General features: G+C 41.0%; 1 protein-coding gene across 1 annotated transcript in view; it reads right to left on the reverse strand.

Annotated features, from left to right (window-relative positions):
• The window catches only part of MCF2L2 (MCF.2 cell line derived transforming sequence-like 2), a 271,514-nt gene that overhangs the window by 108,314 nt on the left and 135,310 nt on the right, over positions 1–27,890 (reverse strand). The window contains exons 12-14 of the mRNA XM_040480870.1: positions 26,518–26,709; positions 18,828–19,005; positions 12,916–12,992 (exon numbers count right to left, since the gene is read on the reverse strand). Coding sequence (XP_040336804.1) covers positions 12,916–12,992; positions 18,828–19,005; positions 26,518–26,709 — 447 coding nt within the window. The remainder of the gene's footprint in view (positions 1–12,915; positions 12,993–18,827; positions 19,006–26,517; positions 26,710–27,890) is intronic.

The raw sequence follows: 27,890 nt of genomic DNA on the forward strand, positions 1-27,890 counted from the left end.
CCCCTCAGCACCTTTCCCTCTCTCTTCCTCCTCTGGGATACCAATGATGCGTATATTATTTCTTTTTAGTGTATCACTTAGTTCTCTAATTTTCCCCTCATACTCCTGGATTTTTTTATCTCTCTTTTTCTCAGCTTCCTCTTTTTCCATAACTTTATCTTCTAGTTCACCTATTCTCTCCTCTGCCTCTTCAATCCGAGCCGTGGTGGTTTCCATTTTGTTATGCATTTCGTTTAAAGCGTTTTTCAGCTCCTCGTGACTGTTCCTTAGTCCCTTGATCTCTGTAGCAAGAGATTCTCTGCTGTCAGCTATACTGTTTTCAAGCCCAGCGATTAATTTTATGACTATTATTCTAAATTCGCTTTCTGTTATATTATTTAAATCCTTTTTGATCAGCTCATTAGCTGTTGTTATTTCCTGGAGATTCTTCTGAGGGGAATTCTTCCGCTTGGTCATTTTGGATAGTCCCTGGCGTGGTGAGGACCTGCAGGGCACTTCCCCTGTGCTGTGGTGTATAACTGGAGTTGGTGGGCGGAGCCGCAGTCAGACCTGTTGTCTGCCCCCAGCCCACCGCTGGGGCCACAGTCAGACTGGTGTGTGCCTTCTCTTCCCCTCTCCTAGGGGCGGGATTCACTGTGGGGTGGGGTGGCCTGTCTGGGCTACTTGCACACTGCCAGGCTTGTGATGCTGGGGATCTGGCGTCTTAGCTGGGGTGGGTAGGCAAGGTGCACGGGGGCAGGAGGGGCAGGCTTAGCTTGCTTCTCCTTAGGTGATCCACTTCAGGAGGGGCCCTGTGGCAGCAGGAGGGAGTCAGATCTGCTGCCGGAGGTTTGGCTCCGCAGAAGCGCAGAGTTGGGTGTTTGCGCGGAGCGAGCAAGTTCCCTGGCAGGAACTGGTTCTCTTTGGGATTTTGGCTGGGGGATGGGCAGGGAAGATGGCGCTGGCGAGCGCCTTTGTTCCCCACCAAACTGAGCTCTGTCTTCCGGGGGCTCAGCAGCTCTCCTTCCCTTTGTCCTCCAGCCTTCCCGCTTTCTGAGCAGAGCTGTTAACTTATGACCTCCCAGCCGCTAAGTCGCGCTTGCTGTCAGAACACAGTCTGTCAGGCCCCTCCGCTTTTTGCAAGCCAGACTCAGGGGCTCTGCTTGGCCGGCGAGCCGCCCCTCCGCCCCGGCTCCCTCCCGCCAGTCCGTGGAGCGCGCACCGCCTCGCCGCCCTTCCTACCCTCTTCCATGGGCCTCTCGTCTGTGCTTGGCTCCGGCGACTCCGTTCTGCTAATCCTCTGGTGGTTTTCTGGGTTATTTAGGCAGGTGTAGGTGGAATATAAGTGATCAGCAGGACGCGCGGTGAGCCCAGCGTCCTCCTACGCCGCCATCTTTGAATCTATCTCACAATCTGGACTTTTCGAATGGCCTTTGAAGGGGCTGGGGGAGCAATGTTATAGGACTGAGCCCTTAACTTGTGGGATGTGATGCTATGTCTAGGTAGATAGTGTCAGAATTTAGTTAATTGCTTGGTAATGGTTGAAACACACACACAGGGGCGCCTGGGTGGCGCAGTCGGTTAAGCGTCCGACTTCAGCCAGGTCACGATCTCGCAGTCCGTGAGTTCGAGCCCCGCGTCGGGCTCTGGGCTGATGGCTCGGAGCCTGGAGCCTGCTTCCGATTCTGTGTCTCCCTCTCTCTCTACCCCTCCCCCGTTCATGCTCTGTTTCTCTCTGTCCCAAAAATAAATAAACGTTGAAAAAAAAAATTTTTTTAAGAAACACACACACACACACACACACACACCCCAGACATACATATAACCGATGTGATACACTCTATTTTTATATTAGGCTATCCTTGCTGTATTCTGTTCTTATTTATTTTTAAATGTTTGTGAGCCCACCAAATTGAGTTCAACTATCACCAATGTGACCTGTAATTCAAAAACCTCTTACAGAGTGAAAAGAACACAAATTCTTCATGTGAGAGGTAGACTGGGTGGGAATCCCTGATTTACTTTTTATTTTAAAGTGGCCTTGGGCAAGACTTCTCTGCACCTTAATTCTCTCTCTGTAAAAGAGGGCTCACTGTATCTATATCAGAGGGTCGTTGTGGTGATTTGAGATAAGGAATTAAAGTACTTAGCACAAAGAAGACTTGATAAATGGCATTTACGGTTGGCTCTTTAAGATGTACTTTGTGGGGATTAAAATAAGTAAGTAATGTATGTAAACCACCAGGCACACCTGACCTGCAGTAATTCCTGGGCAGTTCCTACCTGCTCACGTGTAATACAGACCCCATATTTCTCACTAGGTTGGAGGTGTTGGCCAAGTCACGTAAGCTGCCTGGACATCTATATTCTTCTGTATAAAATGAGGGAGATGTGTAAATTGGCTATGAAACATCCCTCTGTTTATAATATCAAATACCAACATAGGTGCTATTGCTTCCTATTTTGAGATGAAAGTTAAATTGTAGCCAGAGTACTTTGGAGAAGAAAAATTAACAACAGCTTCCTGAAAGCTCTAGAAGGAAGACCACATATTTAAATACATGCTTGCTTTTTTCCCCAGATATTGGTCCTTTTGTTCCTTTTATCTTAAATAATGGACCAAGAAAATTGACCACAGACCAACCCACCCATTGCTGCTATGTTTTTTGTTAGAGATTCCTTAGGAACCTCATTGGATTATAAAATGATGCCTTTTTAAAGCAGAGCAACAAGTTCCTGTGGAATCCTATCCTGTTTCCCTTCAGTCAACCCTGACTTGGAGTTGCCCCTAGGGTATCTCAAAGAGGGTAACTTTCTCAGCCAGTTGGAGATTTAAAAGGGAATTGACCCGTTAGCGACCCTATTAGAGAGCCAATCAGGTGGAAAAGCCCCTCTGCATTTATGTTCGTTTTATTCTGAAGAAAAAGGGTGGCACTGAAGGCAGGCAGGTTGCCAACTGCCCTGGACACAACATCACTCCCTGTACCCCCATTTCTACTCCAGTCTCTCCTCTTTTCAAAGTGACACCAACCCATATACAGGTTCTCTTAGGAGCACCTTGAATGATGACTTCCTGTGTCCTCTGAACAAACATGTAATCTAATTGATTTGTTTCCTCCATATTTTGAAAAAAGATGTGTTTCAAAACTGGGAAAATAGGCTAAATGCCTAGCTTGAAAGAATTTTATTTAAAAACTTTATTTAAATTTCTCTGGAGAATATATCTTTTTAAAAATATCAATCAACTTTTTAAAAGTCCCTACATTTTTAAAAAAGTATCAATAGTTGATTTTCAATTGATTATTAAAATATATTTTCGGGGCGCCTGGGTGGCGCAGTCGGTTGAGCGTCCGACTTCAGCCAGGTCACGATCTCGCGGTCCGTGAGTTCGAGCCCCGCATCAGGCTCTGAGCTGATGGCTCAGAGCCTGGAGCCTGTTTCCGATTCTGTGTCTCCCTCTCTCTCTGCCCCTCCCCTGTTCATGCTCTGTGTCTCTCTGTCCCAAAAATAAATAAACGTTGAAAAAAAAAATAAAAATAAAATATATTTTCTTCCCCAAAGGAGAGATAGCAACTAATCTGAACTGAATCAGATTAGTTTTTCCCTGAAGTTAAATGATTTCACTGTATGATTTTATAGATTTCTGGAAAGCAATTTCAGTTCCAACTTTTTTTTTTTAATTAAAAAAAATATTTTTTTTAAACATTTATTTATTTTTGAGACCGAGACAGAGCATGAACGGGGGAGGGTCAGAGAGAGAGAGAGACACAGAATCTGAAATAGGCTCCAGGCTCTGAGCTGTCAGCACAGAGCCCGACGCAGGGCTCGAACTCAGGAACTCACGGACCGCGAGATCATGACCTGAGCCGAAGTTGGCCGCTTAACTGACTGAGCCACCCAGGCGCCCCAGTTCCAACTTTTTAAAAGTGATGCTATCTGGTAACTCAAGGTGAAAGTATTGTTTTTTATATTATCACATTTCTTAAAAAGAGAAGCTACTCTGGTGGCTCAGTCAGTTAAGCATCTGACTCTTGATCTCAGCTCTGGTCTTGATCTCAGGGTCAAGAGTTTGGACCTGCTTGGGCTCCCAACATGAAAGAGAGAGAGAGAGAGAGAGAGAAGCTTCTTGACTTCAGTGTGAGAAAAAAATAAGGCAGATAAGGGGCTGAACCACCCTCTTCGTTTAAACATAAACAGTGATCATTACAAGAAGTATTTATAGTTAAACATTTTACAGCATTACAAATTAATTATGAAAACCAGAGAAAATCAATGAAGAGGTAGGACAAGTAAGAATTATTGAAAAATGGGGGCGCCTGGGTGGCTCAGTCAGTTAAGCGTCCGACTTCGGCTCAGGTCATGATCTCACGGTCAGTGAGTTCGAGCCCCACGTCGGGCTCTGTGCTGACAGCTCAGAGCCTGGAGCCTGCTTCAGATTCTGTGTCTCCCTCTCTCTCTGACGCTCCCCCATTCATGCTCTGTCTCTCTCTGTCTCAAAAATAAATAAACATTTAAAAAAATTAAAAAAAAAAGAATTATTGAAAAATGATACAATGGTAGGCTGTAGGGGAGGACAGTGGGGAAAAAAGGAAAAGGAAAACTCTCCAAAGGCCATTCAACTTCCAGCCTCACTCCAGGGTGGTCTTACAGACAAAGTCCCAGAGAGAAAAACGTTAGCCTTCGGAAGGGATAGCTATGCCTTTTCCTCTCCATTGCTGGAACTGCTGGGGAAAAGGTGAACCCGTCTTTTTTTTTTTTTTCCCCAGATTCAGTAGGTTCTGACATAGAGAATAGGAAGAACTTTTGAAAAACAGGAACCACTTAGAGATCTATGCTGGGAACAGATTTCTAGCTGGCTTGTCTGCCCTGTTTGCTCTATCTCACTGACCTTTTCCAGCACATCTTCCTACTCTTCATTGCCTGAAGAAGCCACTCACTGCCTTTGGATAATAGGGCAGTCAGGGCAGTCTTTTTTTTTTTTTTTTTTTTTTTAATGGCAAGTATTTCCAGAAGAGTCAAGGAACTGTCAGTCACTCATCATCCATGCATTGCTATGAACTACCTCATTCAGATATTCTCCTGCCTCTAGTCCAGATCAGCTACATTGGGAGGGGGCTTCCAAGAGGGAGAGGAGAGGAGAGGAAGGTTTTAGCACATTTTATAGACTAATGCCCTTTGGAGAAGGGCAGGCTTGAGGAGACATACATGAGTAGTCCTGAGGCTTTGTGGAAATGGGAAATGATTAGAGAAAGATAGGGGAACGGGTCCCAAAAGCAAACTTCTCCTATTTCAAAAATTTTCCAGGATCTCTTTTATCTAAGATCTTGAATTTCCCAGCTAGTTTTGTTAGTAATTAGTTCAATGTTCTCAATGGTTAAATTGGTTTTTAAAGGATGGACTAAAGCTAAACAATGTGTATAATATTTTGTTTATGGGAAGAGTGTCTTCTTAAAAAACTGTAACATTGTTTTAACAATGATTTACAAGTCTGTAGTTCTGTTTAAAATATCCAGAAATCGAGAAACATGTTGCAAGATACCTTTCTTCCATTCCCAAACCGAGAAAATGTGAAGGAAATAAGTGTGTCAAGGACATTGAAAAGAAGTTGCCCATATATCCTGAATTTTCTCAAGCTGTTTCTTTTTAATTTTTTTTAAGGTTTATTTATTTTGAGGGAGAGAGAATACGTGTGCATGAGAACGGGTGAGAGGCAGACATAGAGGAAGAGAAAGAATCCCAAGCAGGCTCTTCACTGTTAGCACAGAGCCCAGCGTGGGACTTGATCTCATGATCTGTGAGATCATGAACTGAGTGGAAATCAAGAGTTGGGCAAAATCAAGAGTGGGGCGCTTAACTGACTGAGCCACCCAGGCACCCCTCAAGCTGTTTGATTTCATGTGATTTTAACCTCAATGCATAAATGTCAGGGTAACTTAATTTGTATATGTCTGTAAATCTTAACTCACGAATAAAACCAAAAGTTTGTAAAGTGCTTTATTAGACCAATCTTTGGTCCCTAACCTAGTTCACAAATAATTTCCACATAACTTTAAGGCCAGTTGGTTGACTCTTATTGGTGGGAAGGGGGATGGGCTACAGCTTATAGAAAGAAAAGGCGTGGGTTGCTGTTGCAGATCTATAAAACCCTACAGATGTTGGACTCAGCCTTCACAAGTCCTCACTTCCTACTGTTCCTTCTGTGTGCTCTATATTAGTCAACAAATTCATCCAATGAGGAATCCAAGATGGAAACCCCAAAGTATTTTCAATATCTTCTTTCTTTTCCCTGTCTATTAAATAATCTCTTCTCTTTCTTCTCTGCTTTGATCTACTCCTTCATCCATCACACTTTCTCTGACAGTCTAGTGTATTCTAGGCACTGGGAAGAATATCTAGATTGACAGATATAAGCTCTGCCCATCTACCTTTCTCTGTCATTAGTAGGCTCTCAACATTAGAGTCTCATCGAGACTGTAACAGCTGCTGGCAGCTGGTCTGCCTGCCTGCCTTCCAGTGTACTCTTCATTGTCATACCAGAGTCATCTTTCTAATACATAGGTGCCCTTCCTGGCAACAACTCCTAACCAAAGCCTTCAGCAACCTGTTTTCGTCTACCTGTCTATCTTTCTCAAACCACTCCCAGAAGAGCCTATGCCCCTTCAGACTTCTGACACTTTATATCCTTCCCCATCTTTGCTTCCCTTCTCCATCTTATCCACCTTTCAAAGTTGTATTTATTTTTCAAAGTTAAATTCAAATGCCATCTCCTCTGTAAAAATATCCCCAATCTCCTAATTATGAACTGTTGTGTCTTTTGCCATCTAACATGTTATATTCCTTTTCCTGGAGGTATGCCATTTTAGTCTACATTATAAATTACTGGAAATATGTTATTTCCTTCATGAAACTTGTAAGTTCCTTAAGTTTAGGCCCCAATGTTAGAATTATTTCCGTACGACCTATGGCAATTGCTTTGAGATCTATTAAATGAAGTTGAATAGGATGCCCAGATTGGACCAATCAAATATTTTAGTCATCTTAGTTTTTCATTTGTCAAAGAGCAAAGTCAACAGTGGCCTTCACTGTTATTATCTTCTTTGTCATATAGCGCTCTCAGTGAAAATACATTCTCATAGATTAATATAATCATGCCTTCACTTCACTAAGTATTGGACTCTATATTAGCCTAAGAGATCCATATCCACCTTAATGAGTTCTCCTTTAACCCAAGTCTTCATGACCTATAAATATAGCTTCTAAGCCAGTGTGACCCAAAAATGCAATCTTTATGCCACCTGCATTCTAGTTACCAAATTAAATTTTTTTTTTAATTTAAAAGTTAAAACTTCAGATTCCTGGGGGCACTCAGTAGGTTAAGTTTCCAACTCTTGATTTCATCTCAGATCATGATATCCTCGTTTGTGGGATGGAGCCCCACATCGGGCTTTGTGCCGACAGCACAGAGCCTGCTTGGGACTCTCTCTCTCCATCTCTTCTGCCCCTCCCCCACTCATATTCTCTCTCACTCTCTCTCTCAAAACAAATAAATAAAATTTTCATTTTGTTTTCTTTCTAGCCCTACTGAATCAGAATCTCTGAGGGTAGAGCTTGAGAATCTGCATTATTAATAAGCTTCTCAGGGCTGCAATATATAGGAAACTTTGACAACCTTGGTTCTAGAAATTCTTCAGAAAGCTTGGTTGGGGGCTGCCTCAAGGATTCGGTGGATTCTCTGAATGACTAGACTTTGAACATCATAGAGGATGAATACTGAAATGAGCTTATAAGTTCATACAGTTCTCCTGTTGAGAATCAGAAAGGTAAATGACAACTGTGGGCGTGAGAAAGCAAGGAACAGAATTGGGGCCTGATCTGCTATCATTGAGCAAAACGGTATACATTCAAGATTAGGAGAAGCTATTCCATTTAAGACCTGAATCTGACTTTCCTTCAGCTTCTTTTCATCTTTTACACAGAATATGCTATTTATAAATATGGGATTAAGTGGGAAACTAAAATTACCAAGACCCTGCTATATGTCAGGCATAATGCTAATAAATACTTTCCATATATTTCTCATTTTTAAAAATTTTCTATTTTTATTTTGTTGACATTATTATCACTATTATTTTTTTAAATGTTTGTTTATTTATTTTTGAAAGATTGAGAGAGAACAAGTGGGGGAGGGACAGACAGAGAGGGAGACACAGAATCTGAAGCAGGCTCCGGGCTGAGCTAACAGCCCTAACCCACGAACTCCGAACATAGAGCTCGAACCCACGAACCGTGAGATGATGACCTGAGCCAAAGGTGGACACCCAACCGACTGAGCCACCCAAGCACCCCTTATTCTTATTCTTACTGTTATTATTGTTATTATTATTATTGAAGTTATATATTTCTCCTTTAATCAACCACCTGTGAGATTACTTTATCCCCATTTTGCAGAAGAGGAAATTTAGAATATGAGAGATTAAGTAAACTGGTAGTTAGGTAAACTAAGTAGCTAACAGGTTATAAATAAATAGACTGAAGTTAGATGTTAGTGACTGTTAGATTAAATAAACTGCATGCTTCAAAACCCAGTTCCACCATTTACTGGTTGTGTGACCGTTATGGAAACTCAACCTCTCAGAGTCTCCACAGCATCATGGATAAAACAAGGGAAACATCACCTTCCTCATCATCTTCCTCAAGATACTGAGAATTTGTAATGAAACCAGGTACATACAGCACCCAGTACAATGTGTTAGCAACCCTTCCCTCATCTCCCCATTCTGTAACTTACAGCCTTGGCTTTTTTTTTTTTCTTTAATTTTTATGAAGGAGGCTGTTTGCTTGCAAGCCTAAAAGCATCTCTGCTACTAGGGGCACCTGTGTGGCTCAGTTGGTTAAGTGCCTGACTCTTGATTTCAGCCCAGGTCGTGATCTCACAACTCAGGAGATGGATAGTACAGAGCCTGCTTGGGATTCTCTCTCTCACTCTCTCCCGTTCTCTCTGCCCCTCCCCTGCCCATGCTCTCTCTCCCTCAAAATTTATAAATAAACTTTTTAAAAGTTAAAAAAAAAAAAAAAGGCCTCTGCTACTTTAAGCCCCTTTAACAGGTGTCCAGGAGCATTGTTTGTTAGTGCTCACAGCCAGTAGCTCTCTGCCTTTATCCTGAGCGTTCACATTCATGCAAAAGGAATTTTCATCAGCCTTTGGCTTCTTTCTAGCTCCAAAGAGGCTGTGATATAAAAGCAGCTCCAGTGAGTCATGCTTTCAGCTTCCAGCTGGTGACGTAACAAACCTGAACTAGCCTCATCACCACTGCCAGCAACCACAGCGGATCTCCTCCACTGACAGGCTTTCCTAGACCACATTAACAAGTCTAGCACATGGCCGCACAGCTGCCAGATGGCCCTGAGAGCCTCAGCCAGCTTGTCAAGTTTAACTTAGTTCCTTGTAAGAGGTAAAGTAAGGATCACCCCACCAAAGAAGATGAAATGCCTTTTTTGGAAATGAGTTTTCTGATGATGATAAATTCATATCACGATTTTGTTGCATGATTTTGTTGTAGTGAGTATCAGTGACTCTAGTGGCATCATAAGCAGTTTTGGTTTATAGCTTTTTTTTTTTTTTTTTTTTTTTTTTGTCTGTGAGCATTTACCCTCGAGGGCAAAGAAGGGCATTTATCACAATGGTACAATTTGCACTGTGGTTTCATTTTATCTTTGAGGTCTAGGCCTAAGGTCAAGAGGATGTCAGAATTGTCACTAGAGTCAGATGCTATCCATCTTGGTCATTTCTCCTGGACAGTGGTCACAAAACACATGAAGAAATGATTGTTCTTGACGTAAGTCAACCTCTGTGTCCCCCTTGTAATAAACCATGGATCACACAGACATGAATCTAAACCTTTTTTTTTTTTAAGTTTATTTATTTATTTTGAGAGAAAGAGAACCAGCATGGAAGGGGCAAAGAGAGAGGGGGGCAGAGGATCTGAAGCAGGCTCTGTGCTGAGAGCAGAGAGCCTGATGCGGGGCTCAAACTCACAAACTGTGATCATGACCTGAGCCAAATTCAGACGCTTAACCAACTGAACCACCCAGGCGCGCCTAAACTTTTTTCCCTAACCTGTCTTCTTTTTCTACTAGTTTTCTTACATATTTTGAAATGATGATTTCCCTGGTTTTATTACCTACCTTGTCAAATGCCAATTGCATTTGTTGGTCTTGAATTGAATTTTAAGTCCAGCATTTGGGGATTTAGTTCATAAATCCTCTTCCTTCCTACTCATGTTGTTCACAACCGTATACATTCTGCTCATACTCTTGGTGTTTAGAAGCAGAAGTCTGACCAGCTTCTGTTTGCCCAAACTGAGGAAGTTTGGCAGCCTGTCTCTGCCCTGCTTCCTCCACTGCCTTGACCGTTAACATGCATATTGTTGCAGGAAAAGCCCTTCATTAAATACACAGACAAGGCAACAGTAAGGAAAAACAACACCAAAATCCCAGGATAATTGTAAAATGGAATTGTGCTGGCTTCCTAGTACCTATGCTCTTGCTGATCTGCCTAGACACAAGGGGGGCAGCCTCCTGGCAGGATGTGCTTGGAGTCTGGATTAAATAAATAGCACAACCAAAAAAGAAGAAACGAAAAGTCTGGTGGTCAGAGACTCTTGGATTCTACTTAACATTTTCCAACCCTATAGGCTTCTGATTCTTCCCCTTCCCTATAGTTTCTGCATTGTCTATTTTTACTAACATATGAAATAGGAGTAAATAATAAATGTAGCTTATGGTTTCTTCTTAAATATCTTCAGGTCTTCCCTGAGAAAAGGCGCTTTATGCTTACTGACTATATTTCCTTTTCTTCCCCAACAAATTAAACAATACCACTCATTTTTATTGTTCACAATTGTTGAAATAATTCACCCTAATTTGGATTCTTTTATACGAGAACCTCCATGTACACACAACTCCTATGGCACCTTTATAAAGTGTGTAGGCCATAAATATGTTGTCTCAATATGGGCAGAGAAAATCACAGTTACGAGGTAAGTTCAAATCACATTGTGTGTTAATGGCAACAGCATATGAGTTCAGGGGCTGGATCTGGGCTTTGATACACTTGCCACATTCAGAGATAAAAGTCTCTGAAGCCCAGGCACAGAAAAGGGTAGAATGATGCTCACTTTAAAATTTTTTTTTCAACGTTTATTTATTTTTGGGACAGAGAGAGACAGAGCATGAACGGGGGAGGGGCAGAGAGAGAGGGAGACACAGAATCGGAAACAGTCTCCAGGCTCTGAGCCATCAGCCCAGAGCCCGACGTGGGGCTCGAACTCACGGACCGCAAGATCCTGACCTGGCTGAAGTCGGACGCTTAACCGACTGCGCCACCCAGGCGCCCCTGATGCTCACTTTTAAAGTTGATCACAGTTAAACCCTTTTTATGTCACTAAGTAATTCCACAGACTTCATGGATGTCCAGTCTGGCGAAGTCTCATTACAGTTGCCCATTAAAAAAAAAAAATTGCTGGGGTGCCTGGGTGGCTCAATCGGTTAAGTGGCCGACTTTGACTCAGGTCATGATCTCACCATTCATGGGTTCAAGCCCCGTGTCGGGCTCTGTGCTGACAGTTCAGAGCCTGGTGCCTGCTTCAGATTCTGTGTCCCCCCCCTCTTTCTGCCCCTCCCCTGCTCATGCTCTTTCAACACTGAATAAACGTTAAAATAATTTTTTTTTAATTTGCTATTTACTCTTTCAAATGACTGATCATGACTGTGTGAAACTGCAGACGGTTTCCTAACTCTGGAAGATATGGTAATGCAATTCCTCCAACCACACGGGATTCCGAAACAGCTGTAGCAATGTCCTAATCTGCCCCAAATACAAAAGGATGACTAAACAGAAGAATGCAGCTTTCTCTTTCTAAGAAAAGTCAGCTGGGAACTCTACTTCCTACATTGTTTTTGCTTCTAGGAAGAAAAGTCTGAGACCTGCTTTCTGCCTGACTTCATAATGGTCAGTGGGGTCCTATATTCAGACACATTAGGCACAGATAATGGACCCAAACTGTGTGAGCCCATGGTCTACTGGCCTCTGCTTTCAGAACCATTCCATCAGCTAGATACTCACTTTTAGTGAGCCAAAAGAAAAGGGACCCCTTCTAGGGCTGCTTTTGCAGCAACATATATTCACAATTCATTGTATTTGGGTATTTAAATATAATGTTACTTTACAATTATACAGTGCTTGGCAATTTTCAAATATTTGTTTGCTGCTAAAAATTAGTTTCAGACAACAGCTGTTGTTATCCCCATTTTTACAGAGGAGAAACCAAGGTTTAGAGAGGTCATGTTACATAGATGTAAGTCTGCTTGATTGCAAAGCTCATGCTTTTTTTCCCCCTTAACTTTTACTTTGAAATAATTATGGATTCACATAAGGTTGCAAAGAAATACAGGGAAGTCTCATGTACCCTTCCCCCAAATTCCTCCAATACTGATATCTTCCATAACTAGAGCATAGTATTAAAAGCAAGAACACGATGCTTGCACAATCTACAGAGCCTATTTAGAGTTCGCCAGTTAGACATGCACGTGTGTATGTGTAGCTCTATGAAATTTTGTCTTTTTTTGTACATAAACCACACACTTCTACCAATTTGAAATACTAAGTCAGAATATAGGAAAGAACAAAATGACTTTTCCCTCAATAACATAGTATCTCCCAAGAATTCCATTCATGGCCAGACAGTTTTTCTACTCACAATTAAGAAGAAAGAAATCCCACAAAACCTCAGCTCTTGAGAGCACTAATCTGTGCTACATGTCTTTATGGACACATCTTTTGGGGTTGGGTTAGGGGAATCTGATTTATTGGTAATTATGGCAGCAATATTCTTTCATATCAGAAATTTTTATCCATAAAGAGAAAGATGATCTTACCTTGACTTCAAGTTTAGTTTTATCATCTTTTTCTACTGTCCCTGTACAAGGTTCCTCTGATGTTCTCTGAAGAGGAGCTAGAAAAACAAAGAAAACCTGCCATTAATTTGTCAACTCAGCTTATAAATAACTCAGTATATAGCCTGGCTTGGACAAGCACCTGGACTGTGTGGGGCCAACTGATTAACAAAGCTTAACTGAGCTGCCGTGGTGATTTGTGAGGTGGGGGATGAAATTGAAGGTGAAGGAGAGAACAGAAAAGAAATAGTTCTTGAAAGGGGGGGAGGGAAAAAAAAAAAAGAAATAGTTCTTGACCCCAGGCATTTAACATTTGATTCAAAGGACAAAAGTCACACACATCACATGAAACATCAAACCACAATAAATCAGTAAATACAATGTGGTAAAAACGATAGAGTTTCCATCATTCCCATTTTTAAGTCTCCATAAAAAGGTCACTTTCTTCATGAAGTCTTCCTGGACATTAAAACTTTATAGATTCTTGACTCATTCGGCTAGGCATCTGACTCAGTTCAGGTCATGATCTCCCAGTTCGTGAGTTCAAGCCTTGCATTGGGCTCTCTGCTGTCAGCACAGAGCCCTCTTTAAATCCTCTCTCTCCCTCTCTCCCTGTCCCTCCCCTGCTTGCTCACTCTCTCTCTCTTTCTCTGAAAATAAATAGAATATCTTTGTACTGTATAATATTGCAGTTGATGTTGTTTTGGATTAAAAGACCAGATTCAATTCCAAATACCACATTCATTGGATATATATTTTTTCATTATAGAGGTAGTTAATTTGTGCTTATCATCAACAATTTTTGAAAAATACTGAAATCTTACCACTTAAACACAACCATTTGGTATATTTCCTTATAGTCTTCTTTAAAATGTTTTCTCCCTCTCTCTCACTCTCCACATACATACCCACACACACCCACCCCACACCCACACTCACATAATCATACTATGATTATATAAGTGGATGTCTATGCCTGCCCAGCCAGAAATTGTTGCTAATCTACCAGTTGGATTCCAGAACTGATGGAACTGCATTTGTTAGTGGATGAGACAACCATGGGAAAAATCGGTTAGCTCAGTCAGGACAGAACTGGGCTATCTTCCTCTTGTTCTCTTCTCTCTGTCACTCCGTCACCCTCCCCTCCTTTCCACAGAGCTCTTGGACACCTGGGAGACATCCTTTCTTCAGGCTCCAAGGCCATTTGGCAGTAAGAATGGGACTTGTGGAGGAGAAGCCCTGGTTAGGCCTTGAGGCTTTCTCACCCAGCTTTGCCAGAAGGCTGCACTGGGGATGATGGCTACAAGGCTAATAAATAAGTGGTACTTCGAGTTCTTGTCACTGTCAACAACCTTGTGTGTAGAGTTCCCCTGGAAAACTCACAGGATACATGTGATTAACCCAGGACAGAATTTGAGCACTTCTAGGTCCTATGGCCAAAATACCATCCATCTAATGCCCCCAATATATCGCCCTGATTCTTATCTGTGGTGAACTTATCTGTGGTAAACTGTGGCCTCCAGAGGTTCCTCCCAGCCCCAGGTTCTGTGAGTCAACTGGAATCCGCTTGGGCTTTCTATGGCTCTTTCACAGATATTATTGAAATCTGTAGTGAAGTACACTGTTTGCTGCTCTTGGTTCTATAACCCCTGAAGAAAATTCATAACAATGAACACTCCTTTGGGCGCCTCACTCTCTGCAGGATCTCTGTAAGCTGAGTGATTGCAGGCATAATAACTGGAAGCTAGAAGCGCATAATACATTATAATCGGCAACACCCACGGCTGAGGAGTACCTGCCCTTAACGATGTAAGTAAAGTGCTGAAGTTAAAGGCAGGGGCAAGGAGCCACACTGCCGGCATTCGAGTCTTGCTATTCCTTGTCCAAGACACATATTATCAGAGTAATCTCTGTGCCTCACCATCTTCGTCTATAAAATGTGAAATAATGAGAAAGCCTACAGTATAGGGTTGTTATGAGGCTTAATGAGTTAATATATGCCAAGTGTTTAGATCATGGTAAACAGTAAATTTTAGCTATGATTACAGCCACAAAAGAATTTTTTCACGTTCCTTATAAACTTCAAAGAAGTTAAATATTGTAACCAAGGTACCGGCTAACAAGAGTCACAGTCAAGATTCCAGCTCCCTCACATTCTTTACACTGTGAAATGTAATGATTTATCTTGGAACAGACGCAGTTACTAAGGAATCAGACAAATGTGTCTGAAAATCCTATTAGTGATTTGCTTGAATCCATACTCAGTGGTTACTATCCAAAACAAAAGTGCAGAATTGTTCTGCAGAATGAGCAAGTTGCCAGGTCAGTGATATCCATTCAGACATGACAAAGTCTGTTTACCCTAGAAGGGTCACTGTCTTTTATGAAATCTTATGTTTGAAAAAGAAAGAGAAACAAGCTGTCATTCTCACTTTATTTGCTTATAACAAACATAGATCCCTTAAAACAATGACAGAAGAAAAAAATCATAGAAGTGAGCATAATTTAGTTTTGGGAAAGAGCCCTAGATGAGAAGTAAGGAGAGCCAAGTCCTGTTTCTAGCTATCCAAAAAGATGACTCCATGTGTGGGAGTGTCTGTTTGTGTCAGCAGGATGTGTGCAAAAGTATATTGAGTGTGCATATGCATTTATGTCTATGAGTGTGTGTGTATGTGTGTGCACACAGAAAATTCAAGAAATAAATGCACCAAACTGTTGTCAAGACTTGCTTCTAAAAAGTGGAATATGTGACAGGAGACAGAGGACTGTAAATCATACTAAGTGGAGAATTATCAGAAGACCCCATAATTTTCAGATAAATAGAAACAAAAAGGATTTGTTGCCAGAAGATCTGCACAACAAGAAATGCTATAGGTTCTTCAGCCTGGAGAGAAATGCCACAAAATGGTGATTCAGATCTACAGTAAGGAATAAAAAGAACACTGGAAATGAATAAGAGAGTAGATGTAAAAGACTATATATATAAAATATAACAGACTATACAGAAGAATATACCACAGAGCATGGAAGGAAGCATATGGAGCTATAATGTTACAAATTTCCTATATTTTACATAAGATGCTATAATATTAGCTCTAAGTAGACTGTGAGAAATGAACATAATAATCTCTAAGGAAAATATCTGGGAAAAACAATGCAAAGAGGTATGCTGAAAAGCCAATAAAGGAATTAAAACAGAACACTAAAAATATTTGCTAACGCAAAAGAAAGTAGGAAAGGAGGAACGGAGGAATAAAAAAATTAAGACAATAAACAACAAATAACAAAATTATAGTTCTAAATCCAACTATATCAATAATTATATTGTATGAAAATGGACTAAATACTCCAATTAGAAGGCAGAGGTTAACAGAATGTATTAAAAAGTCAAGACCCAGGTGTCTGGGTGGCTCAGTTAGTTAAGCATCTGACTTAGGCTCAGGTCATGATCTTGCAGTCCAGGAGTTCCAGCCCTACATCTGGCTCTGTGCTGACAGCTCAGAGCATGGAGCCTGCTTCGGATTCTGTATCTCCCTCTCTCTCTGCCCCTCTCCTGCTCATGATCTCTCTCTCTCTCTCTCTCTCTCTCTCTCTCAAAAATAAATAAACTAAAAAAAATTTTAAGCCAAGACCCAATTATATGCTGCCTATAAGAGATATACTTTAAAAACAAGGAAACAGAAGAAAGGAAAAAATATATCATGCAAACACTAAGCACAAGAAAACTGGAATGCTATATTAGTATCAGACAAAATAGACTTCAGGACAAGGAGTATTACTAAAGGAGGGAAGGAGAGATATTTCCTAATTATAAAAGGGCCAGTATATCTGGAAGACATAACAATTATGAACATGTAAGTGCTTAATAACAGTTTCAAAATACATGAAGTAAAGAATGATATACATATCATATCCAAGAGTAGTTTATCCTAGGAATGTACAATTGTTTTAATATTTGAAAACAAATCATTGCAACCCACCACATTAACAAATAAAGGAGAAAAACTATATGATTACTTCAATATATGCACCAAAAAGAGCATCTGAAAAAGTCAACAATCATTCATGATGAAAATTCTCATCAAATGAGGGAGAGAAGGGAACTTCCTCTATTTGGTAAAAGGCATCTGTGAAAAACTTACTGTTAACATCACACTTTAAGGTAAAAAATGAATTATTTCCCCTAATACTGGGAAAAGACAAGGTTGTCTGCTCTCACCCCTTCTATTTAACATTGTGCTGGAGGTCTTAGCCATTATAATAAGGCAAAGGAAAAAAGCATGAAGTTTGAAACAGAAGAGGCAGAATGTCCCAATTCACAGATGACCTGATTGTATTTTATGCAGAAATATATTCTTATTGATAGTTATATACGGTAAGTTCCATTTACTATACACTTAAAAAAAACATGAAATGGCTAAGACCTCTATACTCAAAACTACTATACTGCCAAATACCATATGATCTCACTCAGGTGTGCAATTTAAGAAACAAAATAAATGAGCAAAGGGAGAAGAAAAAAAGAGAGAGGGAGGCAAACCAAGAAACAGACTCAACCATAGAGAACAAACTGATGGTCATCAGAGGAGAGAAGGTGGAGACGTGGGGGTTAAATACATGATGGGGATTAAGGTGTGCACTTGTGATGAGCACCGAGTGTTACATGGAAGTGTTGAATCACTATATTGTACACCTGAAACTAATATCATGCTTTATGTTAACTAATTGGAATTTAAATAAAAACTTTTTAAAAAGCCACACCAAAAAAAACAAAAACAAAAACAAAAAAATACTATACTGCCAAGAGAAATTAAAGTAGACCTACATAAATGGAAAGTTAACAACATTTATGAATTGGAAGACTCAATATTGGTAAGACAACAGTTCTCTCCAAATTGATCTCTAAAATGAGTGCAACCTCAAGCATAATCTCAGCAGAAATTGAAATGTGCTTCTAAAACTTAAATGGGAGGCATCCGGGTGGCTTAGGCCGTTAAGTAGCAGACTTTAAAAAAAAATTTTTTTAACATTATTTTTGAGAGGCAGAGCATGAGCAGGGGAGGGGCAGAGAGAGAGGGAGACACAGAATCTGAAGCAGGCTCCAGGCTCTGAGCTGTCAGAACAGAGCCTGATGCAGGGCTCGAAACCATGAATGGTGAGATCATGACCTGAGCCAAAGTCAGACACTTGACCAACTGAGCCACCCAGGTGCCCCTAAGGGGCAGACTCTTGATTTCGGCTCAGGTCATGATCTCATGTTTTGTGAGTTCGAGCCCTGCATCAGGCTCTGTGCTGACAGTGCAGAGACTGCTTGGGATCCTCTCTCTCCCTCTCTCTTTGCCCCCACCACCCGCTTGCTCTCTCTCTCTCTCTCAAAATAAATAAAATAAACATTAAAAAAAATAAAATAAAATTTATATGGAAATAAAAAGAATCTAAAACAGCCAAAATAGTCTTGGAAAAGAACAAAGTTAGAAGATGTACCCTACCTGATCTCAAGGCTTGCTAGTAAGCTATAGTAATGAAGACCATGCAGGATGGGTGTAAGGACTTATCTATTGTTTTTATCTTTCCAAACTTTACCACTCCATTGCTAATAGAATCTTGTAAGCATTTTAAAGGTCCTTAATGGAGACTATTTTATGCTGATGTTGTTTGCACATGTATATTATTCCTCTTCTAGACTGTGAGGTCTCCTTGTATCCAGGCACTCAGTTTTTTTACCTAACTCTATAAAGTCTTCAATGCCTGTACTATTATTCTACATCTGTAGTTTATTTTAAATAATATTTGTCAAAACAACAACCATTATGCATCTTAAGCAATCACAATCTCAACCCTCATGAGCACTGATGAAACATAAAGGCACGAAGCTTCCTCTCCAAATAACCTACCCAAGGTGGAGGGCTGGCTGGTTTTCGGTGACACCCATTTTGGGGAGGACTCAGGATGAGGGGCCACGGGTTGCACTGGGCGAGTCTGTCTGGCTGCCAGTTTCATCAGGCTCATTTGCCTCTTGTGAAATATCTCCTGCACATCACCCAGCTTCTGTAGGACTTCCTGGGCTTTGGCCTGCAGGAACAAAAGCAAACCATGACCAGGTCACCCTACACTGAGTCTGACGACATGAAGCATTCCCTTTCTCTTGTCTTCCCCTCCTCCTCCAACCCCACCTCCTTCAGGTGACCCTTCCATCCATATGCAAATCATTGCACAACTTGCCTTGCACCGGAATTATGCTTCTAAGAGTCTGAATCTCTCACCTTATGGGCAATGATCATATCCTTTTCACCACCATATCTCCATGCCTAGAACACTGCCCAACACAGAGTAGTGCTCAGTAAATATATATTGAGTAGATAAATGTTCACTAAGCCATGTCCATTAATAGCAGAAGAGGATGGGGCACCTGGGTGGGTTAGTCTGTTAAGCTTCCAACTTTGCTTCCCGTCATGGTCTCATGATTCCTGAGTTTGAGCCCCACATCAGGCTTACTACTGTCTGCACAGATCCTGCTTGGGATTCTCTGTTCCCCTCTCTCTCTGCCCCTCCCCCACTTGCACTTTCTCAAAAATAAATAAAACATTTTAAGAAAAAAGAATGAAAATAGTGGAAGAGGATGCCATAGACTATGAATGAAGGGCATCAGGCCACTTTTCTAAACAGGAGGATTTCAAAATAAGAGGTGTATCCTGAATAAAAGCCCTGATGGAGAAAAGAGTTGAAGTGTTCTGGAGGAAAGAGTTGGCTACATCCTGAGTCAGGATCAAGGGAACCACAAGTACCCAAGGATAAACATTTAAATTTTATTCTGTATGACCCCTTCTCTATAAGTAGTAAAGAAATAAACTGAAAAAAAAAATAAGGGAAAGATGAAACTCACAGACATTCCCATAACTGACTATATGCTCTAAGACAGAGGTTCAAAAGAACTAAAAACAAGACTTGGAGGTCTCCGAGTTTCACCAAGGCCTAAATTCTGCAAAATACGTTTCTTCTGGCCTTGCTTCCAGTATGACATCCCTCCAGCTCTGGTGGGTCAAGGGAAGTGGGTAGTCTTTGTCATGACATCCGTCTCCTGTATGACTTAAACCACCAAAGAAAGGACCCAGAATTAGAAGAACTCCACCACCACAAGCCTTCCAGAGTGCCTAATTCTGAAAGTACAGACTCAGCACACTCAGGGAGGAGGTTGCCACATTTTGCAACTGGAATAGTACATTTGTCTTTTTTGTTTGTTTGTTTTTTAAATGCTTATTTATTTTTGAGAGAGATAGGGTGTGAGAGGAAGAGGCTCAGAGAGAGAGAGAGAGAGAGAGAGACAGAATCTGAAGCAGGCTCCAGGCTCTGAGCTGTCAGCACAGAGCTTGATGCAGGGCTTGAACTTACGAAGTCTTGAACTCATGATCTGATGGCTCAGGTCAGATCATGACCTGAGCCAAAATCGGACGCTTCACCGACTGAGCCATCCAGGCACCCTTACATTTGTCTTTTTTATGCTGGGCCATCTTCTGAGGAAAAGAGCCAAGAGCCCTGAGGGAGGACTGGCACATCAGCTATGGAACAACTGGGGCCTCAGAGTCCTGTCAAGGCTGATGTCTACTCCAAGGTCTAGTGCCGGTCTTACTCCTTGTATGGTGTAAAATGTGGCTGGTCTGAGTTGAGCTGTGCTCAGTGTAAAATACACACTGGATTTTGAAGACATAGTATGAAAAAAAGAATGTAAAATATCTCATTATTAACTTTGATATTGACTATATATTGAAACAATATTTTGGACATATGTTAAACAAGACATTATTAAAGTTGATTTCACTAGTTTCTTTTTGCTTTTTTAAATGTGGCTACTAGAAAATCTTAAGTCACGTAGAGAGCTTGAGTTATATTTCTATTCAACAGTGCTGGTCTAGACTAGGGATCAGCAAAATTTTTCTGTAAAGGACCAAACAGTAAATATTTCAGGCTTTGCACACTGGTCTCTGTTACAACTACTGACCTCTGCTATTGTACCATAAAAGCTGTCATAGATAATATATACTACATAAATGAATGAGTGTGGCTGTGCTCTGATGAAACTTTATTTCTAAAAGTAAGTGGCAAGCAGCTTTGGCCCACAGGCAGTAGTTTGCTGACCCCCAATCTAAATTAAGGTGGGGCTTGTGTTTAAAAGGTCTCTTCAGAGAACGTGTGACTGGCCTCAGGAAGCTTGCTGTACAGTGGACTAGAGGTTCTGACAACACAGCTATGAGTCCAGATCCCAAAAGAAACCAAATCCCTTTATGTCAGAGTGATAGCAATGTCAGTTTGCATTTTGGAGGGATTGTGATGAGACAACCCAATGATAAGCTTGAGGAAACGGAAACTGAGACATAGGCATTAACTGCTGCACAAAGATCAAGAAATCTGACTGAAAGAATGTCAAGTTGTTCATGTATGGTATACAGCTCTGATGTGAGGTCAGTGCCACATGCTGGAGCCCAGTGGCTCACCACTTGGACTAGACAGGACCTGAATCACCCTTGCCCTTTTGCATCTCTTCCTGAAGATCCCAGGGTAAACCCTGGAAATGGTCAGGTGATCAGACGAGACCCTAAATTCCTAAACTCAGGTGAAGGGGAGCCGGTGCAAGATTAACAACTGCATCTCCTCCGTTCCTCTTAACTCTTTTTACTTGCAAATCCATTTTCCATACCACAATCAGAATTATCTTTCCAGGATGTAAGTCTGACCATATAACTTCCCTGTTTAAAAGCCCTGCTGGGGTGTCCCACTGCTTCAGGACAAAGTCCAGACTCCTCATGGAGGAGTCCATGACTCCTCACTGGGCCCTTCATTAATTGACCCTGATTTCCCTCCAGTCTAACCTCCACTAGTTCCCACCCCTCACTCCCACCTCCAGGGGTGGCAGTTACCAAATGCTCTTGTTTCCAGCCTCTCTGCCTTTGCAACTCTTCTTCCTCCCTCTGCTTTTTCTCCCTTAAAAACTCCTATGTGGTCCAAATTTAGGCATCTTCTCCTAAGATGTCTTCTTCTTCTTCAGGCTGAGCTGACCTTTGCCTCATCTACGTGCCCCAATATCCCTTCCATTCCACATGCTCTTGGACCAACACACACTTACCGGAAACATGTTTGTCTTCCACTAAACTGCCAGCACCTTCATTATGGGCATTGTGACTTTCATTATTGTATTCCCAGAATAAAGCACAAACTGGATTCCCAGTGAATATTTATTTTTTTTTAATTTCTGTTCTTTTTTAAAAAATGTTAATTTGTTTATTTTGTGTGTGAGAGAGAGAGAGAGAGAGAGAGAGAGAGAGAGAGAGAGCTGTCAGTGCAGAGCCTGACTCTGGGTTCCATTTCAAGGAACTGTGAGATCATGATCTGAGTCAAAATCAAGAGTCTGACGCTTAAATGACTGAGCCACCCAGGTGCCCCCTGCCCCACACAGTGAATATTTAAAGAATTGAATTTTTCTATTTGTGACTGCGATTGTTTAATTACCTAAACTGGGCAGTGAAAGCAAAGGAGGGAGAAAAATCAAAACAGCAGCACCAAGAGGATAGTGCAGAAAGGCACTTGAAGAGCCTCAGACAGGCAAGGTGGCTGCTACAAGAACAGCAGTTTACCATGATTTACCATGATTTACCACTTACCATGATGATTACCATGTCTTAAATGTAACAGATTCAACTGTTTAGACATGGAGTACTAGTGTTTTAGAAATAAATTTTATTTTTTCTAATAGTTTTAGAATTACAAAAAAAATTACAAAATAGTACAGAGAATTCCCATATAGATAATCCAGTTTCCCCTATTATTAACAGTTTGCATTAGTATGGTACATTTCTTACAACTAATAAAATATTATTGATATGTTATTTTCAGTATTAAAATTATTATAATTAAAATAATAATAATTAAAATTATTATAATTATTATTAAATAAAAGTCCATGCTTTATACTTAGATTTCCTTAGTTTTACCTAATGTACTTTTCTGTCCAGGGTCCTATTCAGGATACCAACTTACATGTAGTTGTCATGACTTTTTAGGCTCCTATTGGCTGTGTCAATTTCTCACCTTTTCCTGATTTTTGACGACTTTGACTATTTTGAGGAGTATTCGTCAGTTATTTTGTAGCATGTTTCTCAACTGGGATTTATCTGATGTTTTTCTCATGATTAGACTGGAGTTAAAGGCTTTGGGGGTAAGACCACGGAAGTAAAGTACCATGTTCATCCATCATATCAAGGTTACATCATATCTACTTAACAACACTGTTGATATTGGCCTTGGTCACCTGGCTGAGGTCCTGTGTGTAAAGTCACTTCACTTTTGTTTCTCCTTCTCTGTTCTATACTCTTTGAAAGGAAGTCACTATGTACAGCCCACATTTAAGGGTTGGAAAACTATATTCTACTTCCTCAAGAGCAAAGTATCTACATAAATAATTTGGAATTCTTCATAGGAGATTAGTCTCATCTGCCCCATTTATTTATTTATTCCATCATTTATTCATATCAGAATGGATTCATGGATATATAATTTCTTTGGGGCTGTAATCCAATAGTACTTAATTAATTTTGTTGTTCTAACTGTTCTAGCATTGGTCATCAGTTCTCTTCAGTTGTTGCCTATATCCCATCACTATGGTTTGTTGTTTCATTTTTAGTAGTTCAGTCCGGCAGTACAAGATGCTGTAAGATCACCTTACATATTTCCTGCCCCAGCCCTAGAATCAGCCATTTCTCTAAGAAGCCTAGGTCTCCTTTACTGAAGAATGGTATTAGAAACCAAGATCTCGGTGCTAGGAGTGCTTATTGGCGCTGGGGGGTCTCATTGCTTCTAGGCTATCTCAACTGTCAAAGTGAAAAGATACATGTGTCTGTACCATATCTACATATACATATATCTAGGAATATTTTTATATGTATAGAGTACCAGTTTTGACAATAAAGTCATTACTTCTCAGTGGACAAAACTTTCTTTGACAAGGATATTTAAATTTTACAACCTAAAATTTTATTCCAAACCAAAAGAAGTAAAGATGGACTTTGGAGATGTTTTAATCCATTTGACCTACAGGATTTTTCGAAAAATATTTCTCTTATAATCCTCTCCTTCCTTCATGTTTCTGCATATTTCTCAGAGGTGGTTTATTAAGTTTTATTCATTTCCTGGTAGGTGGTATGGTCAGAAAGTTCACTGAAGTTGGGCAGCACAGCAGCTGTGGCTACAAATCTTCCTGGTGGACCTGATACACCTATTTGAGCAACTAATGGAGTTGGAGCTGGGTGAGACAGATTTGCCTTAGGAATCTGACCTGGAGCTACAAATACTGGGTCTGCAATGTAGAACCTACACCAGATGGGCCTTGTCTTTGTTCCTTCTGCAAGGAAGTAGAAGGATCTTTGTGTTAGGGGAGGGTATCTGCCTACACATCCCCCACCCCTTACCAAGATCACAGCTTACCACCAAGAGGTTTAAGGGAAAGAACATCATTAACATACAACTCCATACTGAGCTACCCCCACTGTAATCTGCCCACTCTGTCACCTGCCTTCCCACTTGTTCAATAAATATAAATTGGACACCAGGCAAGGGTTAGGCACAAGAATGCAGGGGTGGATGAGGCTCCTGCCCTTCAGGAGCTCCCAGTGTAATAAGCAAGACAGACATTTAAAATAAATAAGTAGATGGGAAGCCCTGAGTGGCTCAGTCCATTAAATGTCCAACTTGATTTTGGCTCAGGTCATAATCTCACAGTTCATGAGTTCAAACCCTACATGGAGCTCTGCACTGAAAGTGGGGAGCTTACTTGGGATTCTCTCTCTCCCTCTCTCTCTGACCCTCCTCCACTCTCACTCTCTCTCTCTCTCTCTCAAAATAAATAAATAAACTTAAAGAAAAATAAAATAAATAAATAGAGATGCCTGAGTGGCTCAGTCAGTTGAGGATCTGACTTGATTTCGGCTCAGCTCATGATCTGAGTGTCATGAGATTGAGCCCAGCATCGGGCTCCACACTGAGCATGGAGCCTGTTTAAGATTGTCTCTCTCCCTTTGCCCCTCTCCCCTGATGGCTGTCTCTCTCCCTCCCGCTAAAATTTAGAGGAAAATTGATTTTCCTCTAAAATTAAATTAATTAATTTTTAAAATAAATAAGTAGAATGTAGTGTGGTATACAACATGTTACAGCAAAGGCTCTTAGCCTGAATTCATGGATGGGCTTTAGGGCATCCCATAAAATTAATTATAAAAGTTACATATGCTGGATATTCCCTATTTGTCACTCTACTACGTCTTCTTTTCCCTGCTTTGTGTCCCAGGAAGCTGACCTGTATGGACTCTGTTGGATAGGCTCACTTGCCTATGGGCTTTTAGTTGGTTTGGCCAAAGGGAAGCACTACCTGGACATCCAAGAGAGGGAGAGAGGAGAGTAGGGATATATATTTCTCCATTAATAGTTGCATTCCTCTGCCCAAGGCCACAACCCTTACTAGCTGCCTGTCACAGTCACAGTTACAGTGCTTCTTGGGTTCCCCTTTGCTCTTTAGGCTTATGGGTGGTAACTGCTTCCATTTTCTTGCTAGCCCCAGGGACCTTCACCATCCTTATTGGATTCCCTAAATCCTGCCATATCTTTGTAAAAAGTGCCTATATCAAACTCTCTTTAATCACTTTGGGTATGCAGGTCCTGAAAGTATATGAATCAGATTCCATGACTCAAAAGAGGCCCGTGACTCAAAGAAGTAAAGAAGGTGTTACTGAAGAGACACATACAAGGTGGTGGGAATCTCAGAGGAAGGTGTGCCATACAGAATTCTGCTGACTTCACAGAGGAGTGCTCCTCTCAAAATGCAAATCCAACCAAGTTATTCCCCTGCTTAAATCCTTCAGTGGCTTCCCACTGTTCTTAGAATAAAGACCAAACTCCTTAAGATGGCCCACAAAGCCCACCTCATCTGCCCCTCTCTTATCTCACCCCAAACACCCTTCCTTTGCTCTCTGTACTCCAGCCATCCTGACCTTTGGGTTCTGCACTTGTAACAGACTCCCTCCAGGCCTGTGTCCTCTGCACATGCTGTTACTTCTAATCTGGAAAGGCTCCCCCATCATCTCTACACATTCTCCAGGCCTTGGCTCAAGTATTCTCAGTCCAGGTCAAGTTTTTCTATCACATGCTCAGCAGGATCCCAAATCCCTCCTCCAGAACACTTATCTTAACCTGTAACACATTCTTATGTTTTGTGTTTGACATTTATTAATGTCAGCCTCTCCTATTAGGTTCCATCAGAGATGAAAGAATGTCTATTATTGCTGTGCCAATATATAGCACAGTATTTGGTATATCAGAGATGCTGATGAGTATTTGTAGAGAAACGAATGACTGAGAGTGATATTTGGGTGAGACCGTGAAGGGTATTTTCCAGGAAGCACAGACCAATAGTGTAAGAGGCCACCTCAGAACACAGGAATTGGTGAACCTGCTCAGTACATCCTACCCGGACTTTCTTAAGCAATAGTCAAAAGGCCCCCAGTGCTTCTTTCCAACCACAAGATTAAAATAACCCAGAAACATTACCTTTAGGTCAAGGGTGAGTATCAACTCGAACTGGCTGTAAAACTCCATGTGGCTGGGCAAGTGGTACTCCTTCGCAGTGCCCAGGAATGCCTCAATGTCGTTCAAGGCAACGTCAACTCCCTCTCGTGACTGGCACTTGTCTACAGCTTGGGAAGCCAAAAGGTAGATTCCTGCTTCACACCATTGGCTGACCTTTTCAAAAGAAACACAGTGCCCTATGCAGTCAGCCTGACCACAACCCTCAGGAGGTCTGAGCTCATCTGTGGTCTAGAAGGATCCTAAGACAACAGGAAATTGTCATGGGACAACATAAACTTCAGAGGTCTAACCACTGTCAATGCAACTATAAGGTGGACAAGCCCAAACTAATTTTACATCTGTCCACATCTCAGGAAAGTCATCCAGTCAGTAAAAAAGAATCGTATAAACATTCTTCTCTCTTCCACATACAGTAATTGCTACATCTCCAAAAGGAGAGAGTTAGGTATTCCTAAGTTTGGTTTAACTGTGGAGAAATGTAACCAATGACTTTTCAGGTTTACATTCTAGGTCATTCATTGTGCATCCTAACTGGTTACAAGACCATAGGGTAACAAATGAGACATTAGACCTGGACTCTACACGTCTTCCTAGGGAAGGGAACATCCCTTTTAACAAAACACTACTTTTCTCTGTCCACATTTGCATTTACTGGTATTTGTCTTTCCTAGGGAAGCATCGAAGAATGCAAAGCTTTGTAACTCACAACAGCAATACTCAAACTTTTTCCAGAATGCTGGGATGAAGTCAGATAGGTGATGAATTCTAACAATTTAATTTTTTAAAGACTTAAACAGAAAGACAGGGACCCTTGTGCTGCCAGAATATTTATGTATAACGAGGCTGCCAGTGCAAGCACATCTGCATTTCCACTTACCATGTGACCTGAAAAGCTACATAAAATAACTATACAGGGGGAAAAAGAACAAAAGGGAGCACTCCAGAGTAGTTATCTCTAAGTGGGAAAATTATAGGCAACTTAAGTTTGTATATTTTTTCCCTAAATTCCTTATGCTGAATGTGTACTACTTTTAGAATAACAAAACAAAATAAAGATATTTAAAAATTAGTGATTACCAATGTGTAGGGATAAGGAGGGGGATGGCATGTGTAGATGCCCATAAGAAACTTTTTTCCTTCTCCTTCCTACATTTTTGGATTTTCAAAATAATATAAATCATGCTTTAGTATATAATGTGAAAACTTTCTCTTAAAACATACCTAGATCTGCAGAAAACATTAAGCTGGGGTCTTCTGCAGAGTCACAGCAGATGCTTGCTCTCCCAGACACACACACACACACACACACACACACACACACACACACACACACA

The sequence above is a fragment of the Herpailurus yagouaroundi genome, unplaced genomic scaffold, assembly GCF_014898765.1.
Source record: "Herpailurus yagouaroundi ecotype Mexico unplaced genomic scaffold, PumYag 159, whole genome shotgun sequence".
Taxonomy (NCBI): Eukaryota; Metazoa; Chordata; class Mammalia; order Carnivora; family Felidae; genus Herpailurus; species Herpailurus yagouaroundi.